The sequence below is a fragment of the Pristis pectinata genome, chromosome 7 (genome assembly GCF_009764475.1).
Source record: "Pristis pectinata isolate sPriPec2 chromosome 7, sPriPec2.1.pri, whole genome shotgun sequence".
NCBI classification, from domain to species: Eukaryota; Metazoa; Chordata; class Chondrichthyes; order Rhinopristiformes; family Pristidae; genus Pristis; species Pristis pectinata.
This window is the reverse complement of record NC_067411.1, coordinates 83,007,608-83,022,921: the sequence shown is the minus strand read 5'-3', so window position 1 is coordinate 83,022,921 and position 15,314 is coordinate 83,007,608. Positions and strand designations below refer to the sequence as shown.

Below are 15,314 nucleotides of genomic sequence, written 5' to 3'. Positions count from 1 at the left end.
CTGCATGACCCGCTGAGTCCTTCCAGAGGTTGTTTTTTGTTCCAGTTTTTATTTCTTCTGTGCTATGTCATTCTGTATCGTGAAATTGAGTACAAATGAAGACTGATATCAGAAAAAAAACTGGACGAAAGCGCAACTTTGCTGTCAAACCGAACTGACAGACTGATACTTTGCAAGGGACGGGTTCTGCCTAATCCATTGCACATAATATTCTCTCCTCAGTTTATATCCATGAGATGACGAGCTTTAGGAGAGTAATCCCGAGTAAAATGGAAAAAATGCAGCATGTATTTTCATCCTATCTTTTCTCTAATTCTAAACATAAAGAATGAAACGATTTTAAACGATTATTTCTTTGCTTTAAAGCATCCCTCTCTCCTTGTTCTGAACCTGATTTTGACTTTACGGGAAGCGCGGAAGGCGAGCGGTTTAGTTTGACTGCATCGGGTTGCCATCGAGGGGGGTTGTCGGAGCAACATGGCGGCGCCTGGAGGGCCGATGAACGTTAACAACGAGGTGAGTGGGGAGTGAGGAGTGAGGGTGGCGCCGGCGCCGGTGAATCAGCGGAGAGCGTTGCCGCGATATTCGTTTCCACCGGGCCGATTCGTGTATTTCGCATCTTTTTCTATGCTCGGATTTAGCATCCGCGGGCAGCCGCCCGAGAGCCGGGCCCCGTGCGGGGGGAGGCCGGTTGGCAGCCGGGGAGCCGCCTCCGCACGTCTGTCTGAACATTTACCTCCGTAACATCGCCATTTGTTGGCTTCCCATTCATTACATTTCTTTACATCCCTCTTCTGTCTATGTGGGGAGGGCCATGCAGTTCCTCATCTCATGGCTGAATTTGTGCATCAACAGTTCCCCTCACTCCCTTCCTCGGATTGATTCCTCCCCCCCTCTCTCCCTCCTCCCTCCCCCCTCCTCCCCCCTCCCCCCTCCTCCCCCTCCTCCCCCCTCCTCCCCCTCCCCCCTCCCCCCTCCTCCCCCTCCCCCCTCCCCCCCTCCTCCCCCCCTCCTCCCCCTCCTCCCCCCTCCCCCCTCCTCCCCCTCCCTCCTCCCCCCCCTCCCCCTCCCTCCTCCCCTCCCCCCCTCTCCCCCCTCCCCCCTCTCCCCCCTCCCCCTCTCCCTCCCCCCCTCCCCCCCTCTCCCTCCCCCTCCTCCCTCCCCCCTCTCCCCTCTCCCTCCCCCCCTCCCTCCCCCCCCTCCCTCCCCCCCTCTCCCTCCCCCCTCCCCCCCCTCTCCCTCCCCCCCTCCCCCCCTCTCCCTCCCCCCCTCCCCCCCTCCCTCCCCCCCTCCCCCCCTCTCCTCCCCCCCTCCCCCCCCCCCCCTCTCCCTCCCCCCTCTCCCTCCCCCCTCCCCCCTCTCCCTCCCCCCCTCCCCCTCTCCTCCCCTCCCTCCCCTCTCCTCCCCCCTCCCCCCTCTCCCCCCCTCCCTCCCCCCTCTCCCCCCTCTCCCTCTCTCCCCCCCTCTCCCTCTCCCCCCCTCTCCTCTCCCCCCAATTCCTGATTTCCTTTTTCGTTTTCCAAGTTAGTTCCTTAGTTCCAAATTAGCTGTGCCCCCAGTTGTCTGTGGCATTTTATGCATCAAAGGTGCTATACAAATCCTAAGCTGTTCTCCTGACTGTGAATCTACTATTATTGAACCAAGGCAGACCTGTGACTCTGTGCTGTAGAATCTTAACTGATGCCTGTTTTATGGAGTTTTCTATAGCTTAATTTGATACTACGTTTTATAAACAAACTGTGCTTGAAGTAAACTGCTCTGGAGTTTGACATTTGTAGGCTTCTTTAATCATGAAGCTTTCTATGGTCTTACACCAACTTTTGTTTGGTGGACTTTGATGTTTGCAACTTAGTTTATGTTTATTTTCAAAAAAAACTGCCTATGAAACAAAGTTGAAAACAACAATTTTTGTTTTTACTTTGGACCTTGAGATCTCTGCACAGCAGGTTTGGCAGCATCTATAAGGAGAGAGGACGTAATATTTTAAATCTTAAATGTGTCTCTTCTCTTTACAGATGCTGAGGGACCTGTTGTATATTTCAAGGCTTTTTCTGAAAGAATTACAAAGGAATTTTACATTCTGGATAGGAAACAAATGGAAGAATCCACAGATGGTTATTAGTCAGGGATCACTTTAAAATAATACTTATTGGCATATTTTGCTCAAAGATCAGATAACGTACTGATCTCTTGCAATTTCCCTTCCACAACACATTTTCTACAATGCCAATTGCAGCTGTTTCCAGGTCACTCTAGAAAATGATTTTTGAGACATGAATTGCTTCTCTGGAATCAAATGGAATTAGCCAAATGGGGTCTGGGGTCTTGGATCTTGTACAAAAGTGGTCTGATAGTCAAACCCATTCTGGCCTTTCGTTCCTTCAATGCAGAATCCATGTAACCTAGGAGTTTCTCTTTGTTTATCTCCATTTGCATCCGTCTGTGGTGGAACGTTGGTTAATCACATTATACTGAGCCTTACACCTCACATCCTGTTCATTAACCAGGTGGCTTATTTTCATTTCCTGAACATCATTATGTTTGTTGCATTTTATTCCCGCCTATTCTGCTGAACTATATGCATATCTTGGGGCTCAAATTTGTCAGTGTATTCACAAATGATCTGTGTTCCATCAAAATGTAAAATCCCTACAACCCCACTTCACCAACCCCCAACTATATCCTAATGGAATGTATAATTCAGCTGTCACTCTCTTCAAGTTTCCCAGCCCCTTGTTCCAGTTAACACCTTAATTTTTTTCTCATTCTGGAAAAAAATTGAGTTATTCAAAAACCACTAACTTGCATTTATATACCACACTGAAAGGTGATTAAATGATCCAAGGTGTTTCAATTTAATGTTATTAAACTAAATTTAACACCAAGCCACAAGGTGTTAACCAAAAGCCCAGGCAAAGCATGTGTAGTGGTAATTGTAGTTTATGGAGGCAGTTTGGGAACTTGGGTTCCAGGTAGCTGAAAACATGGCTGCCAGTGGTAGAGCGATTAAAATCAGGAATGCAGAAGAGGTCAGAAATGGAGGAGTGTAGCGATCATATTAGAGAAGGCTGCAGAGATGGGAAAGGGTCAATGAAAATCAAAAAAAAAAGCTGCACATGCTGGAAATTAAAATAAAAGCAGGTCAGGGCATGTCTGGGAAGGGGAAAAAAGAGTTAATGCTTCAGGTGGAAGAGGAAGACCCTCAGAATGAGGAAGGTAGGAAGAGAAGCATTTTAAGCTGCAGGGAGGGGAGATGTCTCTGATAGGGTAAACCTGGGGTGATCATGTGGATAACCTGTAAACAGGGTTATTCAGTCAGTAATTGATATTTTAAGATATTTAAAATTTATTTATTAGTCACATGTACATAGAAACACAGTGAAATGCATCGTTTGCATTACTGAGAATGTGCTGGGGGCAGCCCACAAGTGTCGCCACTCTTCCAGCGCCAACATAGCATGCCCACAACTCCTAGCCTGTATGTCTTTGGAATGTGGGAGGAAACCGGAGCACCCAAAGGAAGCCCACGCAGACACACTGGGAGAGCGTACGAACTCCTTACACAGTGGTGGGAATTGAACCTGGGTCGCTGGTGCTGTAATGGGAGCAGTTAGAGAGTGAGCAGATAGACAAAAAGAATTCTGGAGTTGTGAAATGCCAGGCTGGGCATGTCCTCCGCTCCCAGGGGGGAATAAAAGGAAAATAAAACAAACAAGCTGAACTAATATCACAGATAGACAACTGAGGAGTCCAGTTACCTGAAGTTATACAATTCAGTATAGGCACAAGATGAGGTGTTGTTCCTCAAGCTTGTGTTGGGCCTCCTTGTAACATCGCATGAGGCCACAGATCAATAGGACGGAGTGGGAGTGGAATGAAGAGTTAAGGTGGCAGGTGGCAGGCAACAGGCTCACCTCTGCAGACTGAACTCGTGCTTCACAAAGCGATCACCCAATCTCTGGTTTCTCCAATGTAGGGGAGACCGCAATGTGAATGTTATATGCAGTGCACTAGATTGGAAGAAGAGCAAGTGAATTATTGTACTCTTGTTTTCATTGTTGCCAAATCCAAAGTGTTTCTTCCACTGTAAAGGGCAACCCAGTGCTGCTGAACATTAAATGTTTGTAAATGGATTTATTCTTGAATTGAAAATTTAAATAGAGTGACAGAGTTGATCTCTGACCCAACACATCTGTGTGTTTGTTTCTATTTGATATGACTTCTGAAATAAAATCTTGTTGAAATCTTACACTCACTGTCTAGTCTAAATTCAAAACATTTTCAAAATGTGAATTGAATGTTACAGCAATTGTTTGTTTTTTTTAAGAGTACATGCAAATTATTGGCAAGTTTAATATAACATGAAAAAAAACTATCAGTTCTGTTGACCAAATGTGTATTTTTTTTTCTTTTGCCCTTGATTGGTTGCATTTTAAGTGAGGTAAACTTAATATTGACATTATTTGGTTAAAGCATTTGAATTTCAATTTCATTTACTTTGTGCCTAAGGATGGATGATAGTCATGTAACTAAATAACAATTGTAAGTTGTGATCCAAAAGCAAAATACTTAAGTTGTTGTCACTCTGAAAATACACAGTTGGAAGTACTCAACAGCTTGTACAACATATATGGAGTTTAAAAACCAAACTGCTGGAGGAACTCAGCGGGTAAGACAGCTTCTGTGGAGGGAAACGAGACCAGTCCAGATGAAGGGTCTCGACCCGAAACGTCGACTGTTCATTTCCTTCCGCAGATGCTGCCTGACCTGCTAAGTTGCTACAGCAGTTAGTTTTTGCTCCAGATTCCAGCATCCGCAGTCTCTTGAGTTCCTATGGAGTTAATATTTCTCCTTCCATAGTTGGTTCCTGACCTGCTGAGTATTTCCAGCAGTTTTGGTTATATTGTCACTGTGACCATGCTTTGGGCAATGATGATGAAACAGAATGATGTGTTTGACGAATGAAGATAGCAGAGTATTAGGAAAAAAAATCAAGGTATAACTTAAAGTAGCTGTAATCACTGATTATATTGTGGCTTAGACAGGGTAAGGGGTTGGAGAATATAACTAGCAGAAAGACCATAAGAAGTAACCACATATCAGCTAAATTTCAGTCAGCCTTAAAAGTCAGAACTATCCGGAGTGTGGTTGTAGATGGAAAGCCATGGCTAGTGCATTCTGAGAAGTACAGTGAGTGACTGATGATCCATTGACTGACTGAGACTTTAGTGTGCCCAGACTGGAAAGGAATGTGATGAGATGAACCCACAGCAGGCACATTGAGCAAGATGGTCAAAGAATGAGGAACTATAACTGCTAATCATAGGGAACTGATAGGTTCTAATTACATCCCTTGCAGATGTCCAAGGAAGGCAAAAGGTAGCTTTATGATTACTCAAGCCTGAAATAGTTCAAGGAAAAGTGAAGGAGTAGGGATGATCTGGGATAAAGATTATGGCAAATGAAAGCTGGTCTAGATAGGTGATGAAAAGAGGAGAAGAGAAGAAAGGATTATGAACAAAAAGTGGAAAACTCCCATATCTTCAGATAGAAGGACATGAAGGATTAGGGTTATGTAGGTGTTCTGGTACTTGGACACCTGTCATAGTCATAAACATTGGACACTGAGGAGATGAAACAGCCCAGTGTTGAAGTCTTGAGATGCTGTAGTGGGATAAATTCATCAAAGCAGCTGATGTTTAGAATCAGTTATGACAAGGTTCTCAATCTGGAGATCATAAACAACAGGCAAACAGGACTTTAGCCCACTTGAGTCCATGCTACCAATCAATCACACGTTCTACCCTAATCCGAGGCTGATTCCATTTTATTCTTGTGTTTTCATCAACTTTTCCCAGATTCTACCACTAATCTACACACAAGGGGCAATTTACAGTGGCCAGTTAACCTACTAACTTGCGTATTGGGATGTGGGAGGAAACCAAGGAGCATCCAGAGGACACCCATGTGGTCTTTGGGGAAAACATGCACACTGACGGGATCTGATGTCAGGATTGAATCTATTCTACTGGAGCTCTGAGGCAGCAACTCTACTAACTGTACCACTTTGCTGCTCCTGGGTTGTGTTAGTAATGATGACCTTGAAAGTACAAAATTGTCATGAAGCACAACTGGTTCACAAATGTCCTTAAGGAAAGGAGATCTGTTGTCCTTGGGCAGTCCAGTAAGACTAGACTTGCAGTACAGTTAGTTAACTCTAAACTTCCTTACAAATATCTTAGAAAGCCACCCACCTGAAGGGCAGTTAGGAATCAGAATTAGGTTTATTGACACTGACATATGTTGTGAAATTTGTTGTTTTGCGGGAGCAGTACAGTGCAAGAATAAAGATGTAAAAATTACCATAAGTTACAAAAATAAATAGTGCAAAAGAGGAAAATTTTATGGGCAAACAGCAAAATTTTATGAATGAAATAAGGGAAATTATGTGACTTGGAGGCAAGAGACTGCAGATGCTGGAATCTGGAGCAACAAACAATATGCTGGAGGAACTCAGCAGGTTTTGCAGCATCTGTGGGAAGAAAGAAATTGTGGACATTCCAGGTTGAAGCCCTGCATCAGGACTGAGAGTGGAGATGTGAGGTGGCCAGCGTAGAGAGGAGAGGGAGAGTGGCAAGAAAGGATTCTGAGGTGATTGGGAGACTGAGGAAAGATGTAAGGTGACAGGAAGGTGGTGCCAGGTAGGGGAGGTGAGCGGGGGTGGAGTTGGAAGACTGTGGCAGGTGAATGATAGGTGGAGGCAGATAGAGAGAGGAAACAAAAACAACAGATGGAGCAAGGTGGTGGAAGGGGAGTGTGACGATAGGAGACAGCTGCTGGAGGGAGGTGAGCAGGAATACAAAGTGCTACCAGTGCTGGATTTGGACAAGTAAAGGAGGTGAGAATAGGAACCATTAGGGGAGAAGTGAATGGCAGTTGGAACCGGGTTGCGGGGGCACGGGGACCGTTATGTGACTTTGAGGGTGCTGTTCTGAGAAATAATTTGGATCACAAATTATCACAGAAGAATTGGCAGATGTGGTAGCTTCTTCAGTTGATTATTATCCCTGTAATGGAGGATGAATAAGCAGGGTGGTGAAAAGCAGCAAATTAAAGACCACTTAACAGCATGGGAACCAGAATCAGTACTGGATGTGAGCAGATTAAAATGGGTGCTACATACTGAAATCTCGCAGCTGAGCAGCTAAACATAGGAGGAAGATCAGGCCACTTAAATTCAGTATCTAATGCTGTCAGAGTTGGATGTCCAGAAGACAATTGGAATTCAGCTCATGGGTACTGGGAGAAAGTGATTTCTGTCCTAACATAATGCATGTAATGAGACTGCACAAACCAGAAAGAAAAACTTGCATGTATATAGCACCTTTCACAACTTCAGGGTATCTCAAAACAATTTACACCCAATTAAATAATCCCATTTGTAATGTGGCATTATGTATGGGCATGGCTTTTGAAGACATTGAAATAGCAGAATCTTAAGTCCTGGAGGTAAAAATAAAAATTGCTGGGAATGCTCAAGTCAATGAGCATCTATAGAGAGAGGAACTATTATTGTTCCAGGATGATGTGCTCTCATCAAAATTAGCTGCTGCCTCCATATGCTTCAGGTAGGACAGGGGAGGTGAAATCATGGGACTTTGTGTAGTCAAAGCTCCATATAACTTCCCTACTTTTTAAATCTAGTATTAATTTCTCTTGCAATAAATAATATTCTGTTAGTAATTCTAATTACTCGTGGTACCTGTATCCTAATCTTTTGCAAATGGTGCACTAGGATACCCTGTTTCCTCTGGCGAGGTCCTGGAGGAATGGCGAGTTCACAGCTCATGTTGCATTGCTTAACAAGGAAAATAGGGATAATCCTGGAAACTATAGACTGGCGAGTCTCGCATCAGTGGTAAGGAAGCTATTGGAGAGGATCCTTAGGGATAGGATTTATGAGCATTTGGATAACTATGACTTAATTAGGGACAGTTAGCATGGCTTTGTGCAGGGCAGGTCATGTCTTACTAACAATTGAATTTTTCGAGGCGGTGACGAAGATGATTGAGAGTAGAATTCTGGATGTTATCTACATGGATTTTAGTAAGGCGTTTTGATGATGTCCCATATAGCAGGCTTATCCAGAAGATTGAGATGCATGGGATCCATGGTGATTTGGTGCTTTGGATTCAGAACTGGCTTGCCCATAGAAGACAGAGGGTAGTGGTTGATGGGACTGACTGGAGGTCCATGACCAGTGGTATTCTGCAGGGATCCATACGGCGACCTTTGCTGTTTGTGATAAAAAAATAAGTAACTTGGATGAAAATGTGGATGGGTGGGTTAGTAATTTTGCAGACAATACAAAGATTGGTGGCATTGTGGATAATGTAGAAAATTGCCAAAGGATACAGAGGGATATAGATCAGTTGCAGATATGGACGGAGAAATGGCAGATGGAGTTTAATCCGTCCAAGTGTGAGTTGTTGCACTTTGAGAAATCAAATGTAAAGGGACAGTACACAGTTAATGGCAGGACCCTCAACAGCATTGATGTACAGAGGGATCTCGGGGTTCAAGTTGATAGTGTGGTAAGGAAGGCATAGGCATGCTTGTCTTTATTAGTCAAGGCACCGAGTTCAAGGGTCAGGAAGTTATGCTGCAGTTTTATAAAACTCTAGTTAGGCTGCATCTGGAGTATTGCATTCAGCTCTGGTTGCCCCATTATAGGAAGGATGTGGGGGCTTTGAAGAGGGTGTAGAGTAGGTTTACCAGGATGCTGCCCGGATTAGAGGGCATGTGCTATAAGGAGAAGTTAGACAAACTTGGGTTGTTTTCTCTGCAGTGGCAGAGGCTGAGGGGAGACCTGATAGAAGTTTTATAAGATTGTGAGAGGCATAATGTGGACAGCTGGTATCTTTTTCCCAGGGTCGAAATGTCTAATGCTGGAGGGCATGCACTTAAGGTGAGAGGGGTAGGTTCAAAGGAGATGTACAGGGTAAGTTTTCTTACACGGAGAGTGGTAGGTGCTTGGAATCCACTGCCAAGGGTGGTAGTGGAGGCAAATATGATTGAGGTGTTTAAGAGGCTCTTAGATAGGCACATGAATATGCAGAGAATGGAGGGATATGGACCTTGTGTAGGCAGAAGGGACTAGTTTAGTTAGGCATTTAATTAGCTTGGCACAACGTCATGGGCTCTTCCTGTGCTGTACTGTTCTATGTTCCATGTCCTGCATCTCAGAGCTCTGCAATATTTCACTGTTCAGGTAATATGGTACTTAGGTAAGCAAGAACTGAGTGCCTAAGAGCTGAATGGCAAGTGTGAATGACAGGTAGTGCGGAAGAACGGGAAGAAGAGGAACAAACCAAAGATAGGTTTTGTTCATAAGTAATTTTTTACTTTTTTTTGTTAGTATTACATCCACAAGGTGGCAGGAGAGAATAAGGTTGTAGGATTGGCACACGATCCATAATTGCTTAATATGTGGAGCAGAGTGAGGCAGTGATATACAATTTTAAAATTCCATCCTGACTGTGTTTATTGCTTGGTGTGTTGCTCTTAATTATACAAACAATGTCTTAGCATTACAACCAAATATTTATGACAACAATTTGCATTTAATGTTACAAAATATCCCAAGTTGCTTACAGGAATGAAATTGAACAAAATATGATTGTGATCCATATGTTGGTGCAGATGACCAAAAGCTTAGTCAGAGTATTAGTTTTTAAGCAGCATTTTTTTTCTGGAACAAAAGGTTTAGGAAGGAAATCGCACGGTTTAGGGCCTTGATAACAAAAGAAATGGCCCTCTATGATGGATTGATTAATTTCTGGCACAATCAATAGAGGCCAGAATTAGAGGAGTGCAGATATCCTGAAGGTTATAGACGAGAAAAGGTTACTGGAATAGAGAGGGCAAGACCATGGAAGGATTTGAAAACAAAGATGAAAACTTTAAAATTCATCTGTACTTATCCAGGAGCCATCATAAGTCAGCATGCCTGAAACCAGACTCCCGTAGCAGACCCACTGTTCTTTGCTCTGCCATGTGCAGAGATTACCAGGCAGACAGAGGATAAGATCCAGGGTTATGCCAAATCCTACTTGAAGGTGTGCAACATCCCCATTGACTCTTTTGGAATACTTCTCGTATGGCTGTTTGAAGTACAGAAGGAGCACTCAGAATGGCACTGAGACTCAAGTCCATGTATTAGGAGCAGACACAAGCCTGACCTCTCAAACTACGTACTCATCCACTCAGTCAGGCACCTCCTGCCCCATCTACAGTATTGTCTGCATATTCCACATTGGTCTCATAAGTTCACCTCAGAACTGGAAGACATCCTCAATGCTGATGGACTTCCTGAGATAAAGGTGATTGTTAGGATAGGGAATGGTATTAATTAGGGCAGCAGAGCTTTGGACCTCAATTTTATGGAGAGTGGAACTAGGGCAGCTGACCAAGAGTTTTTTTGGAATGGTCAGCTTCAGTGGTACCAAAAGTATGGATGTACAGCATGTGCAATATGTCGACTGATAAGTGATAATCCTAGACCTAGAGCAACAAATAATCTGCTAGAGGAACTCAGTGGGTGAAGCAGCATCTGTGGGGGAGGAGGGAAGAACTGTCGATATTTCAGGTCAAAACCCTGCAACAGGACTCCCACTTTGAAGAAGTTTTCCTCCTCTCTCTGATTCCTGATGCAGGATTTCGACCTGAAACGTAAACAGTTCTTTTCCCCCTACAGATGCTGCTCAACCTGCTGAATTCTTTCAGCAGATTTTGTTGCTCCAGATTTCAGCATCTCTTGTGTCTCCAATACTAAAACTAGCATATGATATTAGTAAATATTGATTTCATCTTTTACATATAATCCAATGCATAGGCATCTTTTCCAAGGAAAATTAATGTTGGTAATTTGTTTTTGTAGGCAGTGCAGTTAAGGATTTTCCTTTTTGCAGATGTTACAGAATATGTGGAGCACACTATCTTAAAATTCACTCACTTCTGTCAGAGTTATTTACAGTACCATATCAATTCCTTAATAATTAAAAATAATCTATAAAATGCAGGTTGAAAATTTTATTTACAAATTACATATTTACAAATACTGTGACCACATTAACTATTTTATCTTTTGAAACTTTTTGAGATGCTGATACTTAAAAGATTTGGAATGGATATACTTCTGTAAAGGATGATGGCTCTGAGATGAATTCGCTTCTTCAGTTTGAGAATATAGTGCGTGTTTAATTTTCTAGGATGCATCAGTAAACTATGGTTTTGGATGGTTTTGTTTTACTTCCCAGGACCTTCTGCTAATAGTTTTATTTTAAAAACAAACCTCGAAAACCTAGTGAATGACTTCAGATGTTATAGAAAGAGTTTATTTTTTTGAGTGTGAGAGATTAGAAAATGTGTTCTTGTTTTATATTGGTTGCACCTTTATGCTGTATAATCTTTCACAAGTTTTACTAAACAATGGAGATAGAGAAGCTTAACTTGAGATGGAAAGGAGGAGAGAAATAACATTTAATTTAATGGGACCTTTCAAAAACAAAAATACATTTTGTAAGTAGTTGGTTGCATTCAAAGTAGTAGTAACCACCCACACCTTTGAAACTGCAGTTCTACTCTCAAGTATCTTCAGGAGAGTTTTTTTGATCTTCAATATAAACTGATTTATTTATGTAGGTTATTTTTGAAAGCAGATAAAACCTGGATGTGGAAAAATAGCATTCAATCTGAGATGAATGAAAGTAGAAAAAGGAGATGACTGGGTGCACTGCATTGGGTAGAAAATAAGTGTAGTAAGCTGATGCAAGGCCACGTCATGGCAGGGGGACTTGGAAGGAAGTTACTATGATCAACTTTCCCCGCACCTCCCAAGTATAGCCAGCAGCTGTCAGTGGCTCTTTACCATTTCTGCACCAAAACACAAACCCACCTGGAAGCAAAGGACATAAAAGCAGCAGGATGGCAAAAGATGCAAAATCAGTTTTAACAGAGAATAGAGAAACAGAAGTTGCCATCAAAGATGTGAAATAGACCATGTTCTACTGTCTGCCATATACAGTGGCTTACCACATGTAATGTCAAAGGAGATCAATTAGTAAACTTGGAAAGACTGTTAAATGTGAGAATTAAAGATGTGTTTGAAGGGGAAAGTTTTGCAGTTTAAACAAAAGTCAGAGGATTAACTGGATAGTGCTTTTAAGAGGTACAACAGTTCAAATGGCCTCCTGCTTCTCTGACATTGATCATTTTCTGTGAAATAATACCACGGCCAGGATACGTTACTATAATTATATGCTGTTCTGAGTTGTTTTTTTGGACTGGACTGATTAGTAAGCATTCTTATAATCTAATCATCATTTTTGTATTTCTTTCTTGACTTTGACTTGTATTGCAGTAGAATTAATGGTATTGTAAGGGATTTTAACTGAGAATTGAGGGCAATATTGTTGCTTTTAAAAATAAGGAAATCAGTTTACATATAATTGGACAGAAACGTACATAATCTATTCTTATTATTTTTAGTTTGTATACATTTCATACCCTGTTTATGATCAATAAGAATGCTATAGATAAAATAATTTAATGATATTACACTCAGCATCACATCTGAAAAATAAATTAGCAGAGGTTTAATAAAACATTTCTACTCACTGATGAACTTGTTTTCCTGATGAAGTGGTTCTGAGATATGTGTGTTATATTATTTAAAATATACAACATTTCACCTGTTATTTGGCAAATATTATAAAGTATTGCATTCAACCATTTTAGAATTCATTATCACAAATGGTTCTTTCTTTTTCAATCTTTTTATTAGTTTTCAAATTAATACAGATTAATATAAAACATCAATGTTTGTACATGTAATACAAAGATCAGGAGAACAATCATGGCATGGATAATCATAAAAAACAATAAAGTATATAAAAAAATCTGTAGATCCAACGATCTCTTAGTGAATGAATATAATATAAAAGAAAGGAAAGAAAAAGATTTATTATAAAATATAAAAGAAAGAAAAAAAAACCCCAAAACAATAAGAAAATTTATAAACAGTATATCAAACCAAACTAAGCTAAGGAAAAAAAAATTTACAAAAAACAAACAGAAAAAAAAACTGGACTAAAATTTCTAGTAGAAACAGAGCAATATTATGTCGTCAACTCCATTCCTCTAAGTTGAAAGGTTATTACAAGGGGATCTATGTCATGTGAAAATATTGAATAAATGGACTCCAAACTTCCTCAAATCTAAGTGAAGGATCAACAGTACCATTCCGAATTTTTTCCAAGTTTAAACATGATATAGTTTGAGAGAACCATTGAAAAGTAATAGGGGGTATTGGATCCTTCCATTTAAGCAAAATGGATCGTTTGGCCATTAAGGTAACAAAGGCAATCATACGGTTAGTGGAGACAGATAGATGGCCAGACTCGATCCTTGGTAGTCCAAAAATTGCAGTGATAGGATGAGGTTGTAAATCAACCTTCAATACATTTGAAATAATGCTAAAAATATCTTTCCAATATTTTTCCAAAAGAGGACAGGACCAAAACATATGTGTCAAAGAAGCCACATTTGATTTACATCTGTCACATATAGGATTTATATGTTGATAAAAACGAGCTAGCTCATCTTTTGACATATGGGTCCTGTGAACTACCTTAAACTGTATCAAAGAATGTCTGGCACACATTGAAGATGTATTAACTAAATGAAGAATTTTCTTCCAAGTCTCTGTAGGTATAGATGTCTGGAGTTCGCTTTCCCATTCTTAATTTTGTCCAGTGGTTCAGAACGAATTTTCATAATTAGATCATAGATTATTGCTATCAAGCCCTTCTGACAAGGATTAAAACCGAAAATGTTTTCCATAATTTCAGTTTTGTAAGGTGTCGGAACAAATGGTTTATAGTAAGAATTTGTAGCACATTTTCTGATCCTGAAACTTGCAAATGAACATGGTCATTGGAACCATCCTCTGGTTTAAAGTAGTTTTCAGAAGTCTTCTATTTGCATTTCCTTCCAGCCAAACTAAAGAAAAGAATCCTATAATTAAACTTTTATTTAGCCATTTAAGTTGAATTTTATTTGTTTTAGGTGTGCATATGTCATTTTCCATCAGGAACTATGCCACTTTATACAGTGACAAGAAGCTAATTATTCAGTATTATTTGAATGGATTTTTAGTGAGTCAGTATGGCAGAATTTTGCAGGGGTGTTAGTGGAAGGAAATTGCTTTGCGTGGTGAAAGTAAAAATAAATTGTGAAGCTTAGCTGGTTATTGGGATTCAAGCTAAAGTAAATTTTGGATTATTGCTTGTCTTTTAAATCGTTCTAATTATATTACATTAATTCTTAGGTTTTGAAGATACATTCTCTTTTCCAAGAATGCTACAATTGAAAGTTTTAAGATCATTTACTTCAATTTATCCTAGTAACAAATTATCCTATGGGAACAATATTTTGAATTCTGTGCAACTTTTATGGATATTAATATTTAGTTTACTCTGTTCTTTAAAAAGGTTATTTTCACTACATAATTAAAATTGAGAACCATTGAGTAGCTCTACATTGGAAATTAACTATGCTTTCCAATCTGAATCAGTGTTGCTTTCCTAGTTATAAACAAATGTCTACATCTGATTTTATTTTATGATTCATAAAATCTATTACCTGTCGCTTTAAAACAAGTTTAGTGAAATCATCAATCACAACAAATTCTCTAAGTTAAATGAGTCAAGAATGCTTTTGATGTTTTGTTCAAATATTTCTTTGGCTGCTTATCTCACCTGTAGTGAATTTACTGAGCAAAGCTGCTGGGAGATTCACATAAGTAGAGTTTCTATTTGAGCAACTTAGAGTGAAAAGTGTGTTTTTTTTCTCCCTTGCTTCCCTACCAACAACACTCCAAAATGAACAACTGAATTAGCCAACTCTGAAACTCTGGATCCCATGGTGTATGTGGGGCTGTTCCTCTGGTTTAACCAGCTGAAACCTTGTGACTTAGCATAGGTTAACATTTTGCTGCATATTCAAGTAGGGCAAATCTATCCATGCACAAATTTGCTTGCAGGATTACTCAGAACTGATATGGAAGAATGGTCACTCCCTCCTTCTGCAGTCAAAGACGTAACTCTTAAGGCCCACTTTAAAAAGTCAGGCTAGTTGTCGGTCGTTAACAGTGCACTGGAAAACAGCAAAGCTGGCTGACTCAGTTTTTATTTTACGGGGTAAAAGTTAGTTTAGGCTGGTTGGTGAAGGATTTAGGACGATGAAGGGTTTCA

At 40.7% G+C, this 15,314-nt stretch overlaps 1 protein-coding gene across 2 annotated transcripts in view; it reads left to right on the top strand.

Moving 5' to 3' along the window:
• Positions 1–392: 392 nt before the first annotated feature.
• Positions 393–15,314, top strand: part of srfbp1 (serum response factor binding protein 1) — a 146,338-nt gene continuing 131,416 nt past the window's right edge. The window contains exon 1 of one of the 2 annotated variants that reach the window (XM_052019875.1): positions 393–516. In XM_052019875.1, coding sequence (XP_051875835.1) covers positions 478–516 — 39 coding nt within the window. In that variant the 5' untranslated portion in view covers positions 393–477. The remainder of the gene's footprint in view (positions 517–15,314) is intronic. The other variant, XM_052019876.1, reaches the window with a different exon arrangement.